General features: G+C 45.4%; 1 protein-coding gene across 8 annotated transcripts in view; it reads right to left on the reverse strand.

Annotated features, from left to right (window-relative positions):
* The window catches only part of MPND (MPN domain containing), a 358148-nt gene that overhangs the window by 157600 nt on the left and 181024 nt on the right, over positions 1–19524 (reverse strand). For all 8 annotated transcript variants that reach the window (XM_056571957.1, XM_056571964.1, XM_056571983.1 and 5 more), the window contains one exon: positions 18668–18877. In XM_056571957.1, coding sequence (XP_056427932.1) covers positions 18668–18871 — 204 coding nt within the window. In that variant the 5' untranslated portion in view covers positions 18872–18877. The remainder of the gene's footprint in view (positions 1–18667; positions 18878–19524) is intronic.

Raw genomic sequence — 19524 nt, forward strand, 5'->3', positions numbered from 1 at the left:
TTTATTTATGGGATGAAATAAAAAAAATGCCATTTTGTAACTTTTGGGGGCTACTGTTTCTACGCAGGCACTTTTTGGTAAAAATTACACCTTATCTTCATTCTGTAAGTCCATACGGTTTCTAGGATACTAAATGTATGTAGGTTTTATTTTACTTTACTACTCAAAAAATATATAACTACATGCACCAAAATTAGTATGTTTAAAATTGTCATATTCTGACCCCTTTAACTTTTTCTTTTTTTCTGCATACAGGGATGTATGAATTTTTTATCGGTACCATTTTTTTTATGGGACTTTTTGATCACTTTTTATTAGTTTTTTAAGGGTATACAAAATGTATTTTGTAATTTTGGACTTAGGATTTTTTTTTTACGTATACGCCATTGATTGTGCAGTTTAATTAACATTATGTTTTTATGGTTTGGACTAGGGCTGCTTTTTGCGATATGGCGATATGGCCCCCTGGGAAAACATGCGATTATCTGCTCGGGCTGGCTCCCGTGGCGGGGGCCGGCCAGAGCAGGTAAAAACTAATTTAAATACTAAAAGTCAATGTTTGCCAACCAGGGTGCCTCCAGTTGTTTAAAAACTACAACTCTTAGTATACCCGGACCGGCATAGGCTGTCCGGACATGCTGGGAGTAGTAGTTTCACAACAACTGGAGGCACCCTGCTAGAAAAACACTGAGCTAAGGGCGCAGTCCCTGCAGATTCGTCTCCGTGCGCTCCGGCGTTTCCTCTCTTCTTACTATAGTAGGACCTTTCCCTTTTCAGCCAATCACTGGCCGCAGTGGTGTCATGTGTGAAGCCAGTGATTGGCTGATGGGGAAAGGTCTTGTATTGCAGCAATACACTAGGTTTCCCGGGTCCCGCGGAAGATTTGAAATCCATCCGGGAAACCCAGAGTATTGCTGCAGTACAAGAATGTGACAGGAGGGGGGGGGGGAGAATGTGACAAGGGGGGACAATGTGACAAGGGGGGGGGGAGAATGTGACAAGGGGGGGACAATGTAACAAGGGGGGACAATGTGACAAGGGGAGGGAGGAACAATGTGGGGAGGGGGGGAATGTGACAAGGGGAGAGGGGGAATGTGACAAGGGGGGAGAATGTGACAAAGGGGGAGAATGTGACAAGGGGGGGAGAATGTGACAAGGGGGAGAATGTGACAAGGGGGATGTGACAAGGAGGAGATGTGAAATAGGCGGTGGGCATAAAATGGGTGGATAGATGTGAAATGGAGGCGATTGGACATTAAATGGGGGGGGGGGGGGATTTCACTTTTTTTTTTATTATATTGCATCGCATATCACAATATTTAGCCCAAATCGCACATTTTCCCCTTATCGTGCAGCCCTAGTTCGGACATTTAAGCACGCAGCGATACCACATATGTTTATTTTTGCTAACATATTTTATTTTTTTTAATGGGAAAAGGGGGTTATTCAAACTTTTATTAGGGAAGGGGTTAAATCATTTATTTACTTTTTTTTTTTTTACTTTCTTACACCATTTTTTTATTGTCCCATAGGGGACTATTAAATGCAATCTTCTGATTGCATACAATGTTCAATGCTATGCCATAGCATTGATCAGTGTTATAGGTGCTCTGCTGCTCCAGTCTCCATACGGGGCTATATGAGGGCTCATATTTTTAAGCCATGGTCAGTAGTTTTTATCAGTACCATTTTTGTTTTTATGGGACTTTTTGATTGCTTTTTATAAAAAAATATTTATGGTATATGAAGTGACCAAAAATGCACGTTTTTGGACGTTGGTACTTTTTTACATGTACCCCATCGGATGTGTGGTTTAGCTAACCTTAAATTTTATAGTTCGGAAATTTACGCATGTGATGGTATAACATTTATTTTATTTTTTTTCAAATTCAAAAGCTTTATTGAGATGGAAAATAAAACAAGGACACATCATGAAGCAAAAGCCCGTACAAAAATGTGCATGCATAGAGAGCAAATACAGCAACACTCATCGCACATAGAAAATGGAACGATATCAAGGAAAAGTAAGTACATACAAGTATGAGGTCATTCATACTGGTAAGGGCGGCCATCACCTTGGCAGTCAAAGCAGACCTCTCACATGTCCTCAACCGCATATATAGAACAAACAAAAAAACAATAAAACTTAACCAGGGAACAGAAGAAAGGGTGGAGAAAAGGGAAAAAACGGGGACCAAGCAAAGGGGGAAGAGGGAAGGGGGAGGTACACAAAGCAGTAGCAAAAAAGGAAAAGCGAGAGAGGTCAAGAAGAAGGTGGTAGTGGTGTAGAGAGGCCATACTGTCTGAAAAGAGGCGACAAGGCGAACTCTATCCAAGCCTCACATAACCCTCAAGTCTTGTATGTGAAGGACTTCACGGAGCCAGTCAGTGGTAGTTGGGGGATAAAGACTTCCAGCATCTAGGAATAACCAGCCTAGCAGCAGCTAACACACCTGTCAGGCCCTAACGATGAGACTCCGACGGACCCGGGAGAATAGACAGAAGAAACACCTGTGGGGAGAAGGGAAGATGGGTTCCCATAATTTCAGCTATGAGAGTGCGGACGGAAGACCAGTAGTCTGCCAATGGGGGCAAGTAAGCCATTTACAGTGGAGATCAAAAGTTTGGGCACCCCAGGTAAAAATTTGTATTTAATGTGCATAAAGAAGCCAAGGAAAGATGGAAAAATCTCCAAAAGGCATCAAATTACAGATTAGACATTCTTAGAATATGTCAACAAAAGTTAGATTCTATTTCCATCATTTACACTTTCAAAATAACAGAAAACAAAAAAAAATGGCATTTGCAAAAGTTTGGGCACCCTGCAGAATTTGTAGCATGCTATGCCCCCTTTCCAAAGCTGAGACCTGCCAGTGTCATGGATTGTTCTCAATCATCATCTGGGAAGACCAGGTGATGTCAATCTCAAAGGTTTTAAATGCCCAGATTCATCTCACCTTGCCCCAACAATCAGCACCATGGGTTCTTCTAAGCAGTTGTCTAGAAATCTGAAACTGAAAATAGTTGACGCTCACAAAGCTGGAGAAGGCTATAAGAAGATAGCAAAACGTTTTCAGATGTCAATATCCTCTGTTCGGAATGTGATTAAGAAATGGCAGTCATCAGGAACAGTGGAAGTTCAAGTAAGATCTGGAAGACCAAGAAAAATATCAGACAGAACAGCTCGCAAGATTGTGAGAAAAACTATTCAAAACCCACGTTTGACTGCACAATCCCTCCAGAAAGATCTGGCAGACACTGGAGTTGTGATACACTATTACACTATAAAGAGATACTTGTACAAATATGGTCTTCATGGAAGAGTCATCAGAAGAAAACCTCTTCTACGTCCTCACCACAAAAATCAGCGTTTGAACTTTGCAAATGAACATATAGACAAGCCTGATGCATTTTGGAAACAAGTTCTGTGGACCGGTGAGGTTAAAATTGAACTTTTTGGCCGGAATGAGCAAAAGTACGTTTGGAGAAGAAGGGGAACAGAATTTAATGAAAAGAACCTCTGTCCAGCTGTTAAGCATGGGGGTGGATCAACCATGCTTTGGGGTTGTATTGCAGCCAGTGGCACAGGGAACATCTCACAAGTAGAAGGAAAAATGGATTCAATAAAATTTCAGCAAATTTTGGATGCTAACTTGATGCCATCTGTGAAAAAGCTGAAGTTAAAGAGAGGATGGCTTTTACAAATGGATAATGATCCTAAACACACCTCGAAATCCACGGGGGATTACAGAAAGAGGCGTAAACTGAAGGTTTTGCCATGGCTTTCACAATCTCCTGACCTCAACATAATTGAAAATCTATGGATAGACCTTAATAGAGCACTGCATGACAGACAGCCCAGAAATCTCAAAGAACTGGAAGACTTTTGTAAGGAAGAATGGGCAAAGATACCTCAAACAAGAATTGAAAGACTTTTGGATGGCTACAAAAAGCATTTACAAGCTGTGATACTTGCCAAAGGGGGCAGTACAAGATATTGACTCTGAAGGGTGCCCAAACTTTTGCAGATGCCATTTTTTTTGTTTTCTGTTATTTTGAAAGTGTAAATGATGGAAATAAAATCTAACTTTTGTTGACATATTATAAGAATGTCTAATCTGTAATTTGATGGCTTTTGGAGATTTTTCCATCTTTCCTTCTTTATGCACATTAATACAAATTTTTACCTGGGGTGCCAAAACTTTTGATCCCCACTGTATGAGTGAGGTCACCCCCAATTGGCTACACCTCCAGCACGTGTCCAGAACAGAAGGGTAAAACTGATGCAGCAGAGTTTGGACCATATACCACCGGTAGAGCAATTTGTAATTAGTCTCCTGCAGGGGATTGTGACAGAGCAGGAAAGTCTCCCAATTGGCCGTGCTGGGGGCGTGGAGGTTTTGGCAGCATGAGGAGACCATATAGTGGCTGAATGACACAGCGTGGAGGAGTTGGCAGCATAAGGAGACCATATAGTGTCTGGATTACACAGCATGGAGGTGGTGGCAGCATGAGGAGACCATGTAGTGGCTGAATGACACAGGGTGGAGGTGGTGGCAGCATGAGGAGACCATTTAGTGGCTGAATGACACGGCGTGGAGGTGTTGGCAGCATGAGGAGACCATATAGTTGCTGAATGACACAGCTTGGATGAGGCTGAAGCATGAGGACACCATACAGTGGCTGAATGACACAGCGTGGAGGTGTCGGCAGCATGAGGAAACCATATAGTGGCTGAATGACACAGCGTGGAGGTGTTGGCAGCATTAGGAGACCATATAGTGGCTGAATGACACAGCTTGGATGAGGCTGAAGCATGAGGACACCATATAGTGGCTGAAAGACACCGCGTGGAGGTGTTGGCAGCATGAGGAGACCATACAGTGGCTGAATGACACAGGTTGGATGAGGCTGAAGCATGAGGACACCATATAGTGGCTAAATGACAGTGTGGTGGTGTTGGCAGCATGAGGAGACCATATTGTGGCTGAATGGCACAGCCAGGAGTTGGCAGCAGCATGAGTAGACACTAGGCCTTCACAATCCCTAAGATTAAAAGATGAATTCAGAAATTTAAACCGAAGATTTTGGATAGCTGGTGCTACCTACCATTACAAAATATTTATTCCCAGACCCATATAGTGGCTGAATGACACAGCGTGGAGGTGTTTGCAGCATGAGGAGACCGTATAGTGGCTGAATGACACAGCATGGAGGTGTTGGCAGCATTAGGAGACCATATAGTGGCTGAATGACACAGCGTGGAGGTGTTCGCAGCATGAGGAGACCATAAAGAGGCTGAATGACACAGATTGGATGAGGCTGAAGCATGGGGACACCATATAGTGGCTGAATGACACAGCGTGGAGGTGTTGGCAGCATGAGGAGACCGTATAGTGGCTGAATGTCACAGCATGGAGGTGTTGGCAGCATGAGGAGACCATATAGTGGCTGAATGACACAGGTTGGATGAGGCTGAAGCATGAGGACACCATATGGTGGCTAAATGACACAGTGTGGTGGTGTTGGCAGCATGAGGAGACCATATAGTGGCTGAATGACACAGCGTGGAGGTGTTGGCAGCATGAGGAGACCATATAGTGGCTGAATGACACAGCGTGGAGGTGTTGGCAGCATCAGGAGACCATATAGTGGCTGAATGACACAGGTTGGATGAGGCTGAAGCATGAGGACACCATATAGTGGCTGAAAGACACCGCATGGAGATGTTGGCAGCATGAGGAGACCATATAGTGGCTGAATGACACATGTTGGATGAGGCTGAAGCATGAGGACACCATATGGTGGCTAAATGACACAGTGTGGTGGTGTTGGCAGCATGAGGAGACCATATTGTGGCTGAATGACACAGCCAGGAGTTGGCAGCAGCATGAGTAGACACTAGGCCTTCACAATCCCTAAGATTAAAAGATGAATTCAGAAATTTAAACCGAAGGTTTTGGATAGCTGGTGCTACCTACCATTACAAAATATTTATTCCCAGACCCATATAGTGGCTGAATGACACAGCGTGGAGGTGTTGGCAGCATGAGGAGACCATATAGTGGCTGAATGACACAGCATGGAGGTGTTGGCAGCATTAGAAGACCATATAGTGGCTGAATGACACAGCGTGGAGGTGTTCGCAGCATGAGGAGAACATAAAGAGGCTGAATGACACAGATTGGATGAGGCTGAAGCATGGGGACACCATATAGTGGCTGAATGACACAGTGTAGAGGTGTGGGCAGCATGAGGAGACCATATAGTGGCTGAATGACACAGCGTGGAGGTGTTGGCAGCATGAGGAGACCATATAGTTGCTGAATGACACAGCTTGGATGAGGCTGAAGCATGAGGACACCATATAGTGGCTGAATGACACAGCGTGGAGGTGTTGGCAGCATGAGGAGACCATATAGTGGCTGAATGACGCAGCTTGGATGAGGCTGAAGCATGATGACACCATATAGTGGCTGAAAGACACCGCGTGGAGGTGTTGGCAGCATGAGGAGACCATATAGTGGCTGAATGACGCAGCTTGGATGAGGCTGAAGCATGAGGACACCATATAGTGGCTAAATGACACAGCGTGGTGTGTTGGCAGCATGAGGAGACCATATAGTGGCTGAATGACACAGCGTGGAGGTGTTGGCAGCATGAGGAGACCATATTGTGGCTGAATGGCACAGCCAGGAGTTGGCAGCAGCATGAGTAGACACTAGGCCTTCACAATCCCTAAGATTAAAAGATGAATTCAGAAATTTAAACCGAAGATTTTGGATAGCTGGTGCTACCTACCATTACAAAATATTTATTCCCATGCCCAGGCCCAGCAGCGGCATCGGTAAACCATATATTGCCTGAATAACACAGCCTGGAGTTGGCTGAAGCATGAGTACACAACAGGGCTTCACAATCCCCAAGAAAAAACACAAGAATTTGATAAATTTAAAATGAAGACTTAGGCTAGCTGGTGCTACCTACCAGAACAAAATTTTCAGTCCCAGACCCAGGCCCAGCAGCAGTATCAGTAAACCATATATTGCCTGAATGACACAGCCTGGAGTTGGCTGAAGCATGAGGAGACCATTGAAATGTATGATTTTTTTAATTTAAATTTAAGATCTTGAAATTTAAACCAATGATTTTGAAATTTAACTTTTAACTCCCAAGTTTTAGTGTCCCGGACCCCGGCGTGTGGGTACAAAGGACCTAATCTAACAAGCCCCCACATGTGGCCGAGAGATGTAGGCAGAACATCTCCATTGTGGAAGAAGCAAAAGATGATCCAGCACAGTGTAAAAAGCTGCAGCTTTATTTTAATCCGAATCCAATGTACAAACTTCACATGATGAAACCGACACCCTCCCTTGTCATACGCGTTTCAAGCGCATGCGCGGTCTTCCTCAGTGACGTCATGGGTCTGTCAGGCAAGGACTTTTGTCGTACCGGCTCAGGTGAGAGGTAATTAAACCTAATTGCACCGTCCTAGGTTTTCCTTCTTGCCCGCTAGACCACACGACTGGGTAGAGACTTTGTATCCAAATGCAAATTTAAAAAAAGGAGGTTTCTTCCTAAAATATTACAACACTGTATTCACTCCCATATATGTGGCAACACATTACTATAATTCTATACAATAACTGTACATATTTTTGTTAATTGTAAATATTATATGCATTTTCATATTTGTCGTTGTATTGCCACTCTAATGCCATTAATAATGGAAAAGCAGTTCACAAGTGCGGACCCGTGCACGGGAATATTGGAGGTGAGCTGTACAAAATATTTGCTTTGTCTATGTAGAACATCTCCATTGCCCTGACCAGACATTGTTTCCAACACTTTTTTTGCCAAGGCAAACAATGTGAAGAACAGAGTGACACCGCCGTGCCCTGCACACATGGTATGCTGAAGGGCCACTGAGACTTGTCCGGGCAGTGGAGGCAGAGGACACAATGGAGGATGAGGAGGCGGAGTCACACACTGTCACAGGACCAAAGGGCTGAGAGAGTGGAGCAGGAAGCCGCATGAGTACACAAGAGGGATTCACAACCCCTAAAATTAAAAGGTGAATGTTGAAATCTCTATTGAAGATGCATGTTAGGTAGTGCTACCATCCAAAAATTTAAAGCCCAAGCCCAGAAGCATCAATAAGCCAAGTAGTTCCTGAAACACACAGTCAGGAGCGGGCATCAGTAGTACACCCGAGGGTTTCATAACCCCTTACACTGCAAGATCAAAGTTGAAATTTCTATTAAGCACGTATTTAGCTCGTGCTAAACATCCAAAAATGTAAGGCCTAAGCCCAGAAGCATCAGTAAGCCATGTTATTCCTGAAAGACACAGGAGCAGACCAGAGCAGGCATCTGCAGTACACCTGAGGGTTTCATAACCCCTTTACATTGAAAGATCAATCTTGAAATTTCTATTTACCTTCTTAGCGGTTTTCCTGAGGGTGACTCAGGGTTAATTTTCCCAGCCAGGAGCGGTAACCCTGAGTCACGCTCGGGGTAGCATTGCAGAGTTGCCGGGATAATAAGGCTGCACAATATATCGCAAAAGCAATCGAATCGCGACAGCCAAAGGCTGTCCGGGCATGCTGGGAGTAGTAGTTTCAGAACAGCTGGAGGCACCCTGGTAGAAAAACACTGAGCTAAGTGTGAAAGGCCCCGGGAGGAAAATAAAAAAAACCTTCTGCTCACCTACTCCCGGTTCCTGCAGATACCGTTCCCCTCCGTGCGTTACTGGGTGTCCTCTCTTCATTATTCAACTTGTAGGACCTTTCCCTTTTCAGCCAATCACTGGCCGCAGTGATGTCACGTGTCAAGCCAGTGATTGGCTGAAGGGGAAAGGACTTGTTCAGCAGCAAATACACTAGGTTTGAAATATGTTTGAAATCCGCCCGGCAAATCTAGTGTGTGTTGCTGCCGAACAAGAAGGTGAGAAGGGGGGATGAATATGACGGGGGGGAAGAATGTTATAAGGGGGGGGGATGTGACATGGGGGGGAGGAAGAATGTGACAGGGGGGAATATGACAAGGGGGGGATGTGACGGGGAGGGGAATGTGACATGGAGGGAGGAAGAATGTGACGAGGGGGAAGAATGTGACAAGGGGGAGGAGAATGTGACAAGGGGGGATGTGAAATGGGCTGTAGGCATAAAATGGGTAGGTACAATACATAACGCCAAATTTCCATGCACAAAATTGTACCACTTTTGGTACAAATTTCCTGACATAATCATACCGCCAGGGAGGTTAAGCATATATTTAGCTTGTGCTTAACATCCAACAGTTTAAGGCCCAAGCCCAGAAGCATCAGTAAGCCAAGAAATTCCTGAAAGACACAGGAGCAGTCAGGAGCAGGCATCAGCAGTACACCATAAACCCTTACATTGAAAGATCAATCTTGAAATCTCAATTAAGCACTTATGTTAGCTAGTGCTACCAGAACATATTTGGAGTTAATATCTCAGTCCCAGTAGCATCAGAAAATAATATATTGGCTGAATTACACAGCCTGGAGGTGGGGAAAGCATAAGGAGCCTATGTAGTGTCTGAAAGGTACAGCCTGAAGGTGGCTGAAGCATGAGACAACCCTTGAAATACAAGAATTTTAAATATAAATCTAAGATATTGAAATTGAGGATTTTGAAATGGAACTTTTAACTCCCAAGTTTTAGTGGCCCAGGCCCCGGCGAGTGGATATAAAGGACCTAATCTAACAAGGAGTCCCATGTCACATGTCCACACAATGACAGAGCCTGTAGGTGACCATATAATGTCTGAATGGCACAGCCTGGAGTTGGCTGAAGCACGAGGAGACCCCAGTGCTTCACAAAAATTGTCAGAATACCACCTGACATTCAAAATAATAAAATTATAGATACGTTCTCTGAAGAAAAGGATCCTTCATTAGATCACAATATAGTATTGTGTGTTCCAGTGATATTAGCTCATCGGAGGAACAGGAAAACATGATACAACTTAATTCTGCAACTGAAGAACCACAACAAGGAATGAACGACTTAAAGCCTACTGGAACTGAGGAACTTCAAAATGGTAAATCTACCACCTGGGATAGTCAGTCAATTTCAACAGCCGGTGGTCAGTATCCACTAGTCCTTGGCAATATTCCTTTTATTACTGGTCTGGTATCAACATGGCAATAATGCTGGGAAAGTAACTCAAGGATAGCCACATGTTTCCTACAATACACAGTCAATATATGGAGACCATATATTGTCTGAATGGCACAGCCTGGAGGTGGCTGAAGCATGAGGATACCATATAGTGGCTGAATGGCACAGCCTGGAGGTGGCATCAGGAGTCCTGAAAGTGACCCAAATGCAAGGAATTTCTGAAACTGGGGACCAGCACCTTAATTATGTTTTGCGGTATCCATGGCAGCACAATCAGAGAGCCTGGAGGTGGTAGCATCAATATGAGGAGACCATAGAGCAGGACAATTATAGAGCCTGGAGGTGGCAGCATCAGCATGAGGAGACCATATTGCGGCACAACAACAGAGCCTGGAGGTGGTAGCATCAGCATGAGGAGAACACATAGGTGGCACAATGACAGAGCATGGAGGTGGTAGCATTAGCATGAGAAAACCATAGAGCAGCCGAATGAGAGAGCCTGGAGATGGCAGCAGCAGCATGAGGGCCATGCCAACTGAGGGTTGAGTGTGAAAAACCCACCGACTGTTGACTGGGGGTGTCGAATGTCACTTGAGATGAAGTGGATGACCGGCTGCTGGATTGCTGGTTAAGACACGACTGCTAGCTGACCCTGGGAGCTCAAACCTCTCGTTGCGACTCCGGCTGGCACACACCCCTACTCTGCTGCGACCTCTAGCTGCGCCTGATGAATTTAGGCCTCTGCCACTCCTCGGTGCACGTCCTGGCAATACTCTTCCTGACATACTTACTGTGTATATGAGGGGAGTACAATATGTTTCACTACACTTAAAACCGCACACAACACATATACGGTTCATACAGTCACAACATTCACCACTCTTACGTAATGTCAGTACTACACCGCCCGCCGTTCTTACTGAACCTACGCGCATGCATTTCACACCACGTATAAACATTCAGAAATTTCATCCTGCACAACAGGCGCTCTTAGCGGCACAAGCAGGGCATACAGTTATAGTGTTGTATAGAGCACACACGTCATAGTGCTTCATGCAGTGGGTACAGCAAGTCATTCACAGGTTACTCAAGTTCAGGGTCACTTACCGCAAGCACAGTCACGTCATTGTACAAATACACGCTCACAGTCTCACATACAGTAGGTACAGGCGTGGTACCGTGTACGGTATGTACGCTTTTGGTGTCATTTACAGTGAGTACAGTTGTTGTTGCATTCAATTCACACGCCCAGTCGCACATAGTGGGTACAGTAGTATCACACACAGTACACACGCTCACTCTGTTACATGCAGGGAGTACAGTCACATTGTCGCATATAGCACACACGCTCACTATGGTTATGCTGCGAGTGCAGCGGTAGTACGGTCACAGTTCATATGATAGTTCCATGCAGTGGGTACAGTTCCGTTTTACACACAGCACATACGTACATCACGCCACATACTGTGAATACAGTCGTAGTGCCAGACGTTCACAATTGCAGCACCACACCGTGCCCATCATGGTCATTTCGCACTCACATGTGCCGCTGCGTCAATTTCAGGCGCTCGCGGCTTGCACAGAACGCACGCTCACAACCATCGTCGTGTCTAGCTCCTCACTGTGTTGCCGCACTTTGCTCATAGCTACTACTGTTTCATACGTACAACCTCACTCGGCACACTCACGCTCGTAAACTTCTCACGGTACAGATATTCTCAGGTGGCACTGTACAGTCACATATAGTTACCCTGCACATGTCGGTACCGGCGGTTGGTCCCTGTAGTTGACATGCCACATTCACGTTACCATAGTAACTGCTCAGTCTCAGCCAAGCATCCGCATCTTGCCATGCTCGCCAGTCACCTAGCTTGTCCTAACGGTTTATTGTTGTTGCGGACACGTCATTCTGCACATTTCATGCCACGACACAAGTGGTGTACACCCACTCCACCTGCCACGTCCTGCAGGAAGAGCCGCTTCCCATTCCTTGTTACTGTCATGTCTTCTGAATACAACATCACGACACATAGGTGGTTGTTTCCTCATCACACCTGCCACGCCTGCAGGGTGGCTGCTACTGACACTCCTTCAGAGCTACGACACCACGAAACACGGATGGTGGGCGTAGCCCTCATGCCCCCAGGGGGTTGCGCCGAGCAGCCATGGTTATAGACACCGTCAGATCACACACACTTTAAAAAATAAATAAATAATAATAATATAAATAATGGGAAACATGTACACTCACGCATGTACTTCTCGACAAGTACCCACTGTTTCCATGTCACTTTCATCACTCTTGTTTGCTTACCACAGTTACTCGTTCCACACACCGACGCTGCTACTGACACGTCTTCAGAGCCTCGCGCGTCCTCTCACCCACAAAGTTCCCAGGTCCGACTCGCTCCAGTCGGGGTCCTGGTAAAGTCCGTTGTTCCTGACTCTGCTTCAGTGCAATATGACTCGTCACACATAGGCAGTGGGTCAACCGTTGGCTGACACGTCGTCAGTGGGGGCCCCTGCGTATGCTGTTCTGACTCTTCTTCAGCGCAACAGCATACACTTAGTCTCATTTTCACGACACCATGGATACATCATGTCAGGCACTCAGCGGTCTTTCACTCCCGTTAATAAAAAATAAATTAAAAGGAAGCATGCACACTCTTATATATGTACGTCGCAACACGTACCCGATGATCCATGTTTTACTTTCACCTCTTTGTTGCTTACTACAGTTACTCGCATCACACACTGACGCTGCTACTGACACGTCGTCAGAGCCTCGCGCGTCCTCTCACCCACCAAGTTCCTCAGGTTGGACTCTCTTCAGTCGGGGTCCTGGTGAAGTCTGTTGTTCCTGACTCTGCTTCAGTGCAACATGACTCGATACACTTAGGCAGTGGGTCAACCGGCTGGCTGACACGTTTTCAGTGTGGACCCCTGCGTAGGCTGTTCTGACTCTTCTTCAGCGCCACAGCATAGTTTCACAGCTTAGTCTCATCTCGCGTCACCACGCATACATCATGCCAGGCACGAAGCTGCCATTCACTCCCGCAGTACGAAAAAAATAAAATAAATAAATAATAATAATAATTCAAATAAAAATGAATATGAACCCAGGGGTTGCATACCATCTCCACCTGCCACGCCTGCAGGGAGATTAAAGGCTTCGTCAGTATTTCCCCAAACACAGGTCGTAGAGTTACTATGTCATGACTCATAGGCGGTTTATTTCACGCATCAATCTGTCTTGTCTGCGCATGTCAGCATCACATTAACAGCTATCTCTTCCACAGACACGAGGGCACTCTAAGACCTGTCACGCCACAGGCACGAGGTTCGAGTCAGACTGCCTTTCCAGGCACAGCAGTATTGCAGAGACCTGTCACATCCACAGGCACAAGGGTATGCGAGACCTGTCAGGTTACAGGTACGACAGTCACATATAGGCCTTCCACAGGCGTGAGAGCATGCAGGACCTGTCAGAATCTACAGGCTCGATAGTCGTGTAGAGGCCGGTCATGTCTGCGGACACAGTGGTTCTATTGATGCCTGTCTGCAGGCATGGCGGTCCTTAGGCTTAATTTGTTACTGGTATCTGTCGAGAATGCAAGCGTGATCAGGGCTGGGAGGCCCGTTGTTCGCTACTGGTCATTACCTCGGAGACTATATTCGGGACGGTACGTTGGCAGGGCAGGATATGGCTCACAGTACAGTCCAGCCAACTCTTCATAATCTCTACACAATGAATTTTTGCCACTCTTTAGCAGGGACAGGAGGACGTGTTGCCCGACAAGCTCTATCGTTTCCCCTTTTCGGCAATTACACAGTGAGCATGCCAATATGAACGAATCAGCTAGCACGTAGTCAGGCCCCGTTCCAGGGCTGGGCCGGACGCAGTAGGCGTCTCCAACATATTCTCTCCATGTCAGACACTGCCTCAGGTGGTCGCCAGCCGGCAGGCACAACTCTCTTGGTTCCTTGAGTCTAGCATGAACAGTTTGGGGGAAGATAGACATGACGAATTTTGGTGTTGGTTATTATGGTTAGGGATGTTATCAACTCTACTTCTTGATTTTTTGCCCTCTATAGGTGTGCCCTCATACGCGGTTACGGGCACAATTCAACCGCTTTGCCAGTCATTTTATTGATATAAGTACATAGGTTTGTATGCAAGGTGCAATCACAAGTACGGAACAACGCAAGCCGCTTGGTAAGTCAACGTTATGGTTTGCATAGTTGTGTTACAGTCCTTGCCTTTACAAGCCCGAATGTAAGCCCTGAGCACAAGTAGGAAGCCTATTTGGATGAATTTGTGCGAGGGGGCGTGAATTCCCACGCCCCCCTGCACCTAGAGGCGGGGTCTTGCTGGAGGCACCACTATTAAACGCCCCCGCAACACACAGGCGGGGCGTACGTGGTTTTCAGGCACCCTCCCAACCCGCCCTTATTCTATCAATCCACCATAGGGTATGCCCTCTATAGGCGTGCCCACATACGCGGTTACGGGCACAATTCAACTGCTTTGCCAGTCATTTTATTGATATAAGTACATAGGTTTGTATGCAAGGTGCAATCACAAGTACGGAACAACGCAAGCCGCTTGGTAAGTCAACGTTATGGTTTGCATAGTTGTGTTTCAGTCCTTGCCTTTACAAGCCCGAATGTAAGCCCTGAGCACAAATATATATATATATATGCGGCAACAAAAATCTGCCCCTCTGATAAAATGCAGAATGAAGTGACTGGGAGCTTAATGGCTAGCGTCAAAATCCTTCTCAGTGACAACAAGCACTGCACTTCTCTCTGTCCACAATGCTGATGTAACTAGCAGTTGGCAGTGGAACGCTGCGGTATAATCAATTCAGCGTCTCTGTGTAACACACACAGACAAGCAGTCCGTCTTAAACTAGCGATCAGGGGAGAGAGAGATTAAGTTCCGTTCTACGGAAGAGGTCTCTAGGAACGATGACCCCCAGGTAGCAGAAGGAGGTGGGATGCCACGAGAACGGAAAAGCGCAACAAAGCCTCTGGACAAGGGCCTGGTCAAGGGACACATTTATAGCTACACTCTTGGAATAATTGATCTTATAATTGCTCAGCCTGCCAAAGTCCTCAATCACAGACAACAAAGCAGGGAGAGGGGACTCCGGGGCAGAAACATAAAGTAGCAGGTCATCGGTGAAGGGTGAGCATTTAAAATGGAGATCCCCGATCTGACTAGCTGAATGTAGGCGGATAGCCTGTAACAAGTGCTCCATGACCAAAGCATAGAGTGGGAGAGGGGACAGCCCTGGCGAATACCATAACGTATCGCCAAGGAGGAAGAAAGCCTCCTTAACCCTGACCATTGCTGTGGGGTTCCCATAGAGGGCAAGAATTTGACTAAGGGCTAAAGGCCCCAAACTCAAATGCTCCAGGACCCCTCTCAAAAAGCACCAGTCCACACGATCAAAGGCCTTCTCGGCATCCAAGGTTAGCACCATACAAGGAATCCCTGCAGAGTGAACATGATGCAAAATAGAGAAGGTCTTCAGCGTATTGTCCCAGCCCTCCCTAGAAGGAACGAAACCCACTTGATCTAGGTGGACCAGGGAACCCAAGAGCGGTGAGAGGCTTGCGGCCATCAATTTCGCATAGAGTTTTGCATCCACATTCAGCAACAAAATTGTATAGTAACATTGGCACAATCTAGGGTCCTTGCCCTCCTTGGGGATCACCATAATAAAATCAGCTACGAAGGGGGCTGAGAATTGGGTAGTGGGAGAAACATCATTAAAGGCCGACAATAGAGGGAAAGTCAGGTCTTCTTGGTCCTTATAAAAACTTGATGTAAAACCACCCAACGGGGACTTCCCTGCAGGGGCCAGAGAGATGGCAGCGTCTAACTCTTCACTGGTGAAGGGCCTTTCCAGGGCGGAAGAATCTCTGATGGTAGAGAGGGGAGCGCAGTACGCTGGAGATAGGAAGTCAAGTCTTGGGAGACTACAGGTGGGGATGCGCCGCTGCCAGCGAGATCATGCAATGTTGAGTAGTAGGACCTAAAGCAGTCGAGGTTATTATCTGTAAGGTGTTCAAGATGGTCACGAGCGTCCTTGACCGAGGGGACAAAGAGAGCAGCTCTTTTGTCATGGTCCACGTTAGCATGCTACCTGCCTTATTACCCCACTTGTAGTGAGAAGCAGCGCAGAGTTGACAGTAACGGTTGTGCTTTCTATCAATGAGGGCTTGAACGTCTTTCCGCACGCGAAGGAGGTCCCGAAGACATCCTCAGCAAGCAAGGATTTATGCCGCACTTCAAGAGCATGTAATTGCTGGAGCAAAGAGGCCAACTTGTGAGCCACTTCCCGCTTTAGCCGTGACCTATGCTTAATCAACACCCCCCTGAGGACAGACTTAAGCGCCTCCCAGCGGGATTGCAGAGATGTACGGTAAGAAGCGCGCGATTGCAGAAATGCAGCAGACGTAGCTTTAGGTCTGCCAAGCACAGGGGGTCTATGAGAAGCATCTCATTCAGATACTAGGTAAATTCCCTCTAAGGGAGAGTGGGAAGGCAGAGTATGCAAGAGACAGGGCGTGATCGGAATGGATGATCGGGTCAATGGAGGCTGAGGAGAGGGTGGGGAGGAGGTGATGGGACAGGAAGACGTAGTCAAGTCTGGAGTAAACTCCCCTTGCATGAGAACAGAACGTAGAAACAGAGGGGGAACAAAAGAACACACAAAAGAAGGAAGAAAAGGTAGCGCACAAGAACTAGTAAAAGGGCTGCCAAAGACTACAAGTCGGTAGAAGAGAAGACCTACCAGAAACCTGTTGGGGGTGTAGGAGAAGAAAATGGGAAGAGAATAGACCAAGCAAAGAAGGAAACCTGGGATCTCCGTATGACCACATAGAGCAGTAGAATGACGGGAAGGATAAGAATGAGAGGGAACCTAGTAAGAAAGAAAAGCAGCCAAAACTGAAAACATAGATACTTAGCAGTCCCAGCAATCAACTGGAAGGTGGACACAGTTGCTCGGGAAGCATTTCTTTGAATCTGTAAACAGTGCAACGTAGAAGCCACAACCTCCACCAGGCCATCAGGAGACCAGCAGCCACCTAAAAACTGGAGACCAGTCAGCAGGAACCAGGACAGGACCAAGGGAAGGAGAGCATCTCAGGGGGAATGTTGTGATCCATGCCTAGAGCGAGAAGAGATGCAGAGCTGTCTTCAGAAGAGTTGCAGGAGGGGGGTGGAGAGCTGGAGGGGAGCAGTGATACTTTGAGGTAAGTCCGAGGCGGGCTGAAGAAAGGGATCCTTCAGCAGCTCTTCCCACAGCAGGGTCACAGGAGGGAGTCCCAGCGTTTGCAAAAACAATGGCAGTTCAGAGGGCTTTCTCAGAGTCACCAGCATGTCCTCCATATGGACTGAGAGGGCAAAGGGGAAGCCCAAGCGGTAAGGAATATTGCAGGATTGAAGAACATGTCATTAAGAACAGAGTGATAGAAGAGATCAACAGCATTACCAGCTACTATGGGAGGGATTAAATTTAGACCTATTACCACCCAAGAGTGGTTTAGTATATACAGTCTTCTCATCACTATCGCACCCAACATATGTTAATTCTTCTGCTCATAGTGCAATGTATTTCTTGCTCAGAAAAAACTTTAACTACAGTGAAACCTAATGGACCAATCTTACATGGTGCATCACCTTCTTTTAGATCTCCCTCTGCTCTTTCCTTTCTATTATGACAGTGACAGGGTGAGGAAAAACATTTGACAATATTAATTTTGCGTACTGCTTTATACAAATTAATCTTAAAAGTTTTGTGACTGAAAGGTGTGTTAAAGGGGTACTCCGGTGAAATTATATATATTTTTTTAAATCAACTAGAAAAATAAACAGATTTGTAAATTACTTCTATTTAAAAATCTTAATCCTTCTAGTACTTATCAGCTGCTGTATTCTACAGAGGAAGTTCTTTTCTTTTTGAATTTCCTTTCTGTCTGACCACAGTGATCTCTGCTGACACCTCTGTCCATATCAGGAACTGCCCAGAGCAAACCTATCCGGCTCTGGACAGTTCCTGACATGGACAAAGGTGTCAGCAGAGAGCACTGTGGTCAGACAGAAAATACATTAAAAAAAAAAGAGAACTTCTTGTGGAGCATACAGCAGCTTATTAGTACTGGAAGGATTAAGATTTTTAAATAGAAGTAATTTACAAAACTGTTTAACTTTCTGGCACCAGTTGATTTAAAAAAAATAAAATAAATGTTTTCCACTGGAGTCCTGCATCTGCACTTTAAACCTGTTTGGATTATGCTGAAATAAACATTTCTACTATCAAGCCCCACTATACAACTGTTTCTCAGATTTCCCATAAACATCAGTTCATGGGAAGCACAGCTATAAGTAGTCTGTGCTCTAGTGTTGTATCTATCATTTGGTATCAGTCGTTTATTAAACAATTTAATCTGTATGCATGTTTAGATCTTTCTACTAAATATCAAAGTAAACTCCCATGGTCTTACCAAATAGAGTATAGATAGAACCCCTTGGCCAGGCTCTATCAGGCCATCTTTCAGGAGTACTTTAAGGGTTATGCCCCTTTTTGTCAAAAAGCTGTTTGCCCTTCCAGAGGGGGGCACTATTCCAGAGCTCTCTGCCTCATTATCTTCCAGTTCCTCATCATCTTCTTCCAGTATATCTTCACCCCAAGGAGACTGCTCCTCCATTACTAACTGCAAAAAAAAAAAGACTCAGTTAATGAACTCAATCCACAGTATACAGTCATGGCCATATATGTTGGCACACCTGAAATTTTTCAAGAAAATTAAGTATTTCTCAAAGAATTGCACAAACACATGTTTTGCTATACACATCTTTCTTCCCTTTGTGTGTATTGGAACTAAACCAAAAAAGGGAGGAAAAAAAGCTAATTGGACATAATGTCACACCAAATTCCAAAAATGGGCTGGACAAAATGATTGGTACCCTTTCAAAATTGTGGATAAATAAGATTGTTTCAAGCATGTGATGCTCCATTAACCCCTTAAAGATGCAGCCCTTTTTCACCTTAAGGACTGAGCCCTTTTTCGCAATTCTGACCACCGTCATTTTATGCATTAATAACTCTCAAACGCTTTTACCGAATATTCTGATTCTGAGATTTTTTTTCTACTTTATTTTGGTGGTAAATTTTCAGCATTACTTGCATCCTTTTTTGGTGAAAAATCCCCAAATTTCAAGAAAATGTTGAACATTTTGCATTTTTCTAACTTTGAAGCTCTCTACTTGTAAGGAAAATGAATATTCCAAATAAATTTTCTTTTTCTTCACATATACAATATGTCCACTTTATGTTGGCATCATAAAATGGACATATTTT

This window comes from Hyla sarda, chromosome 1 (genome assembly GCF_029499605.1).
Source record: "Hyla sarda isolate aHylSar1 chromosome 1, aHylSar1.hap1, whole genome shotgun sequence".
NCBI lineage: Eukaryota > Metazoa > Chordata > Amphibia > Anura > Hylidae > Hyla > Hyla sarda.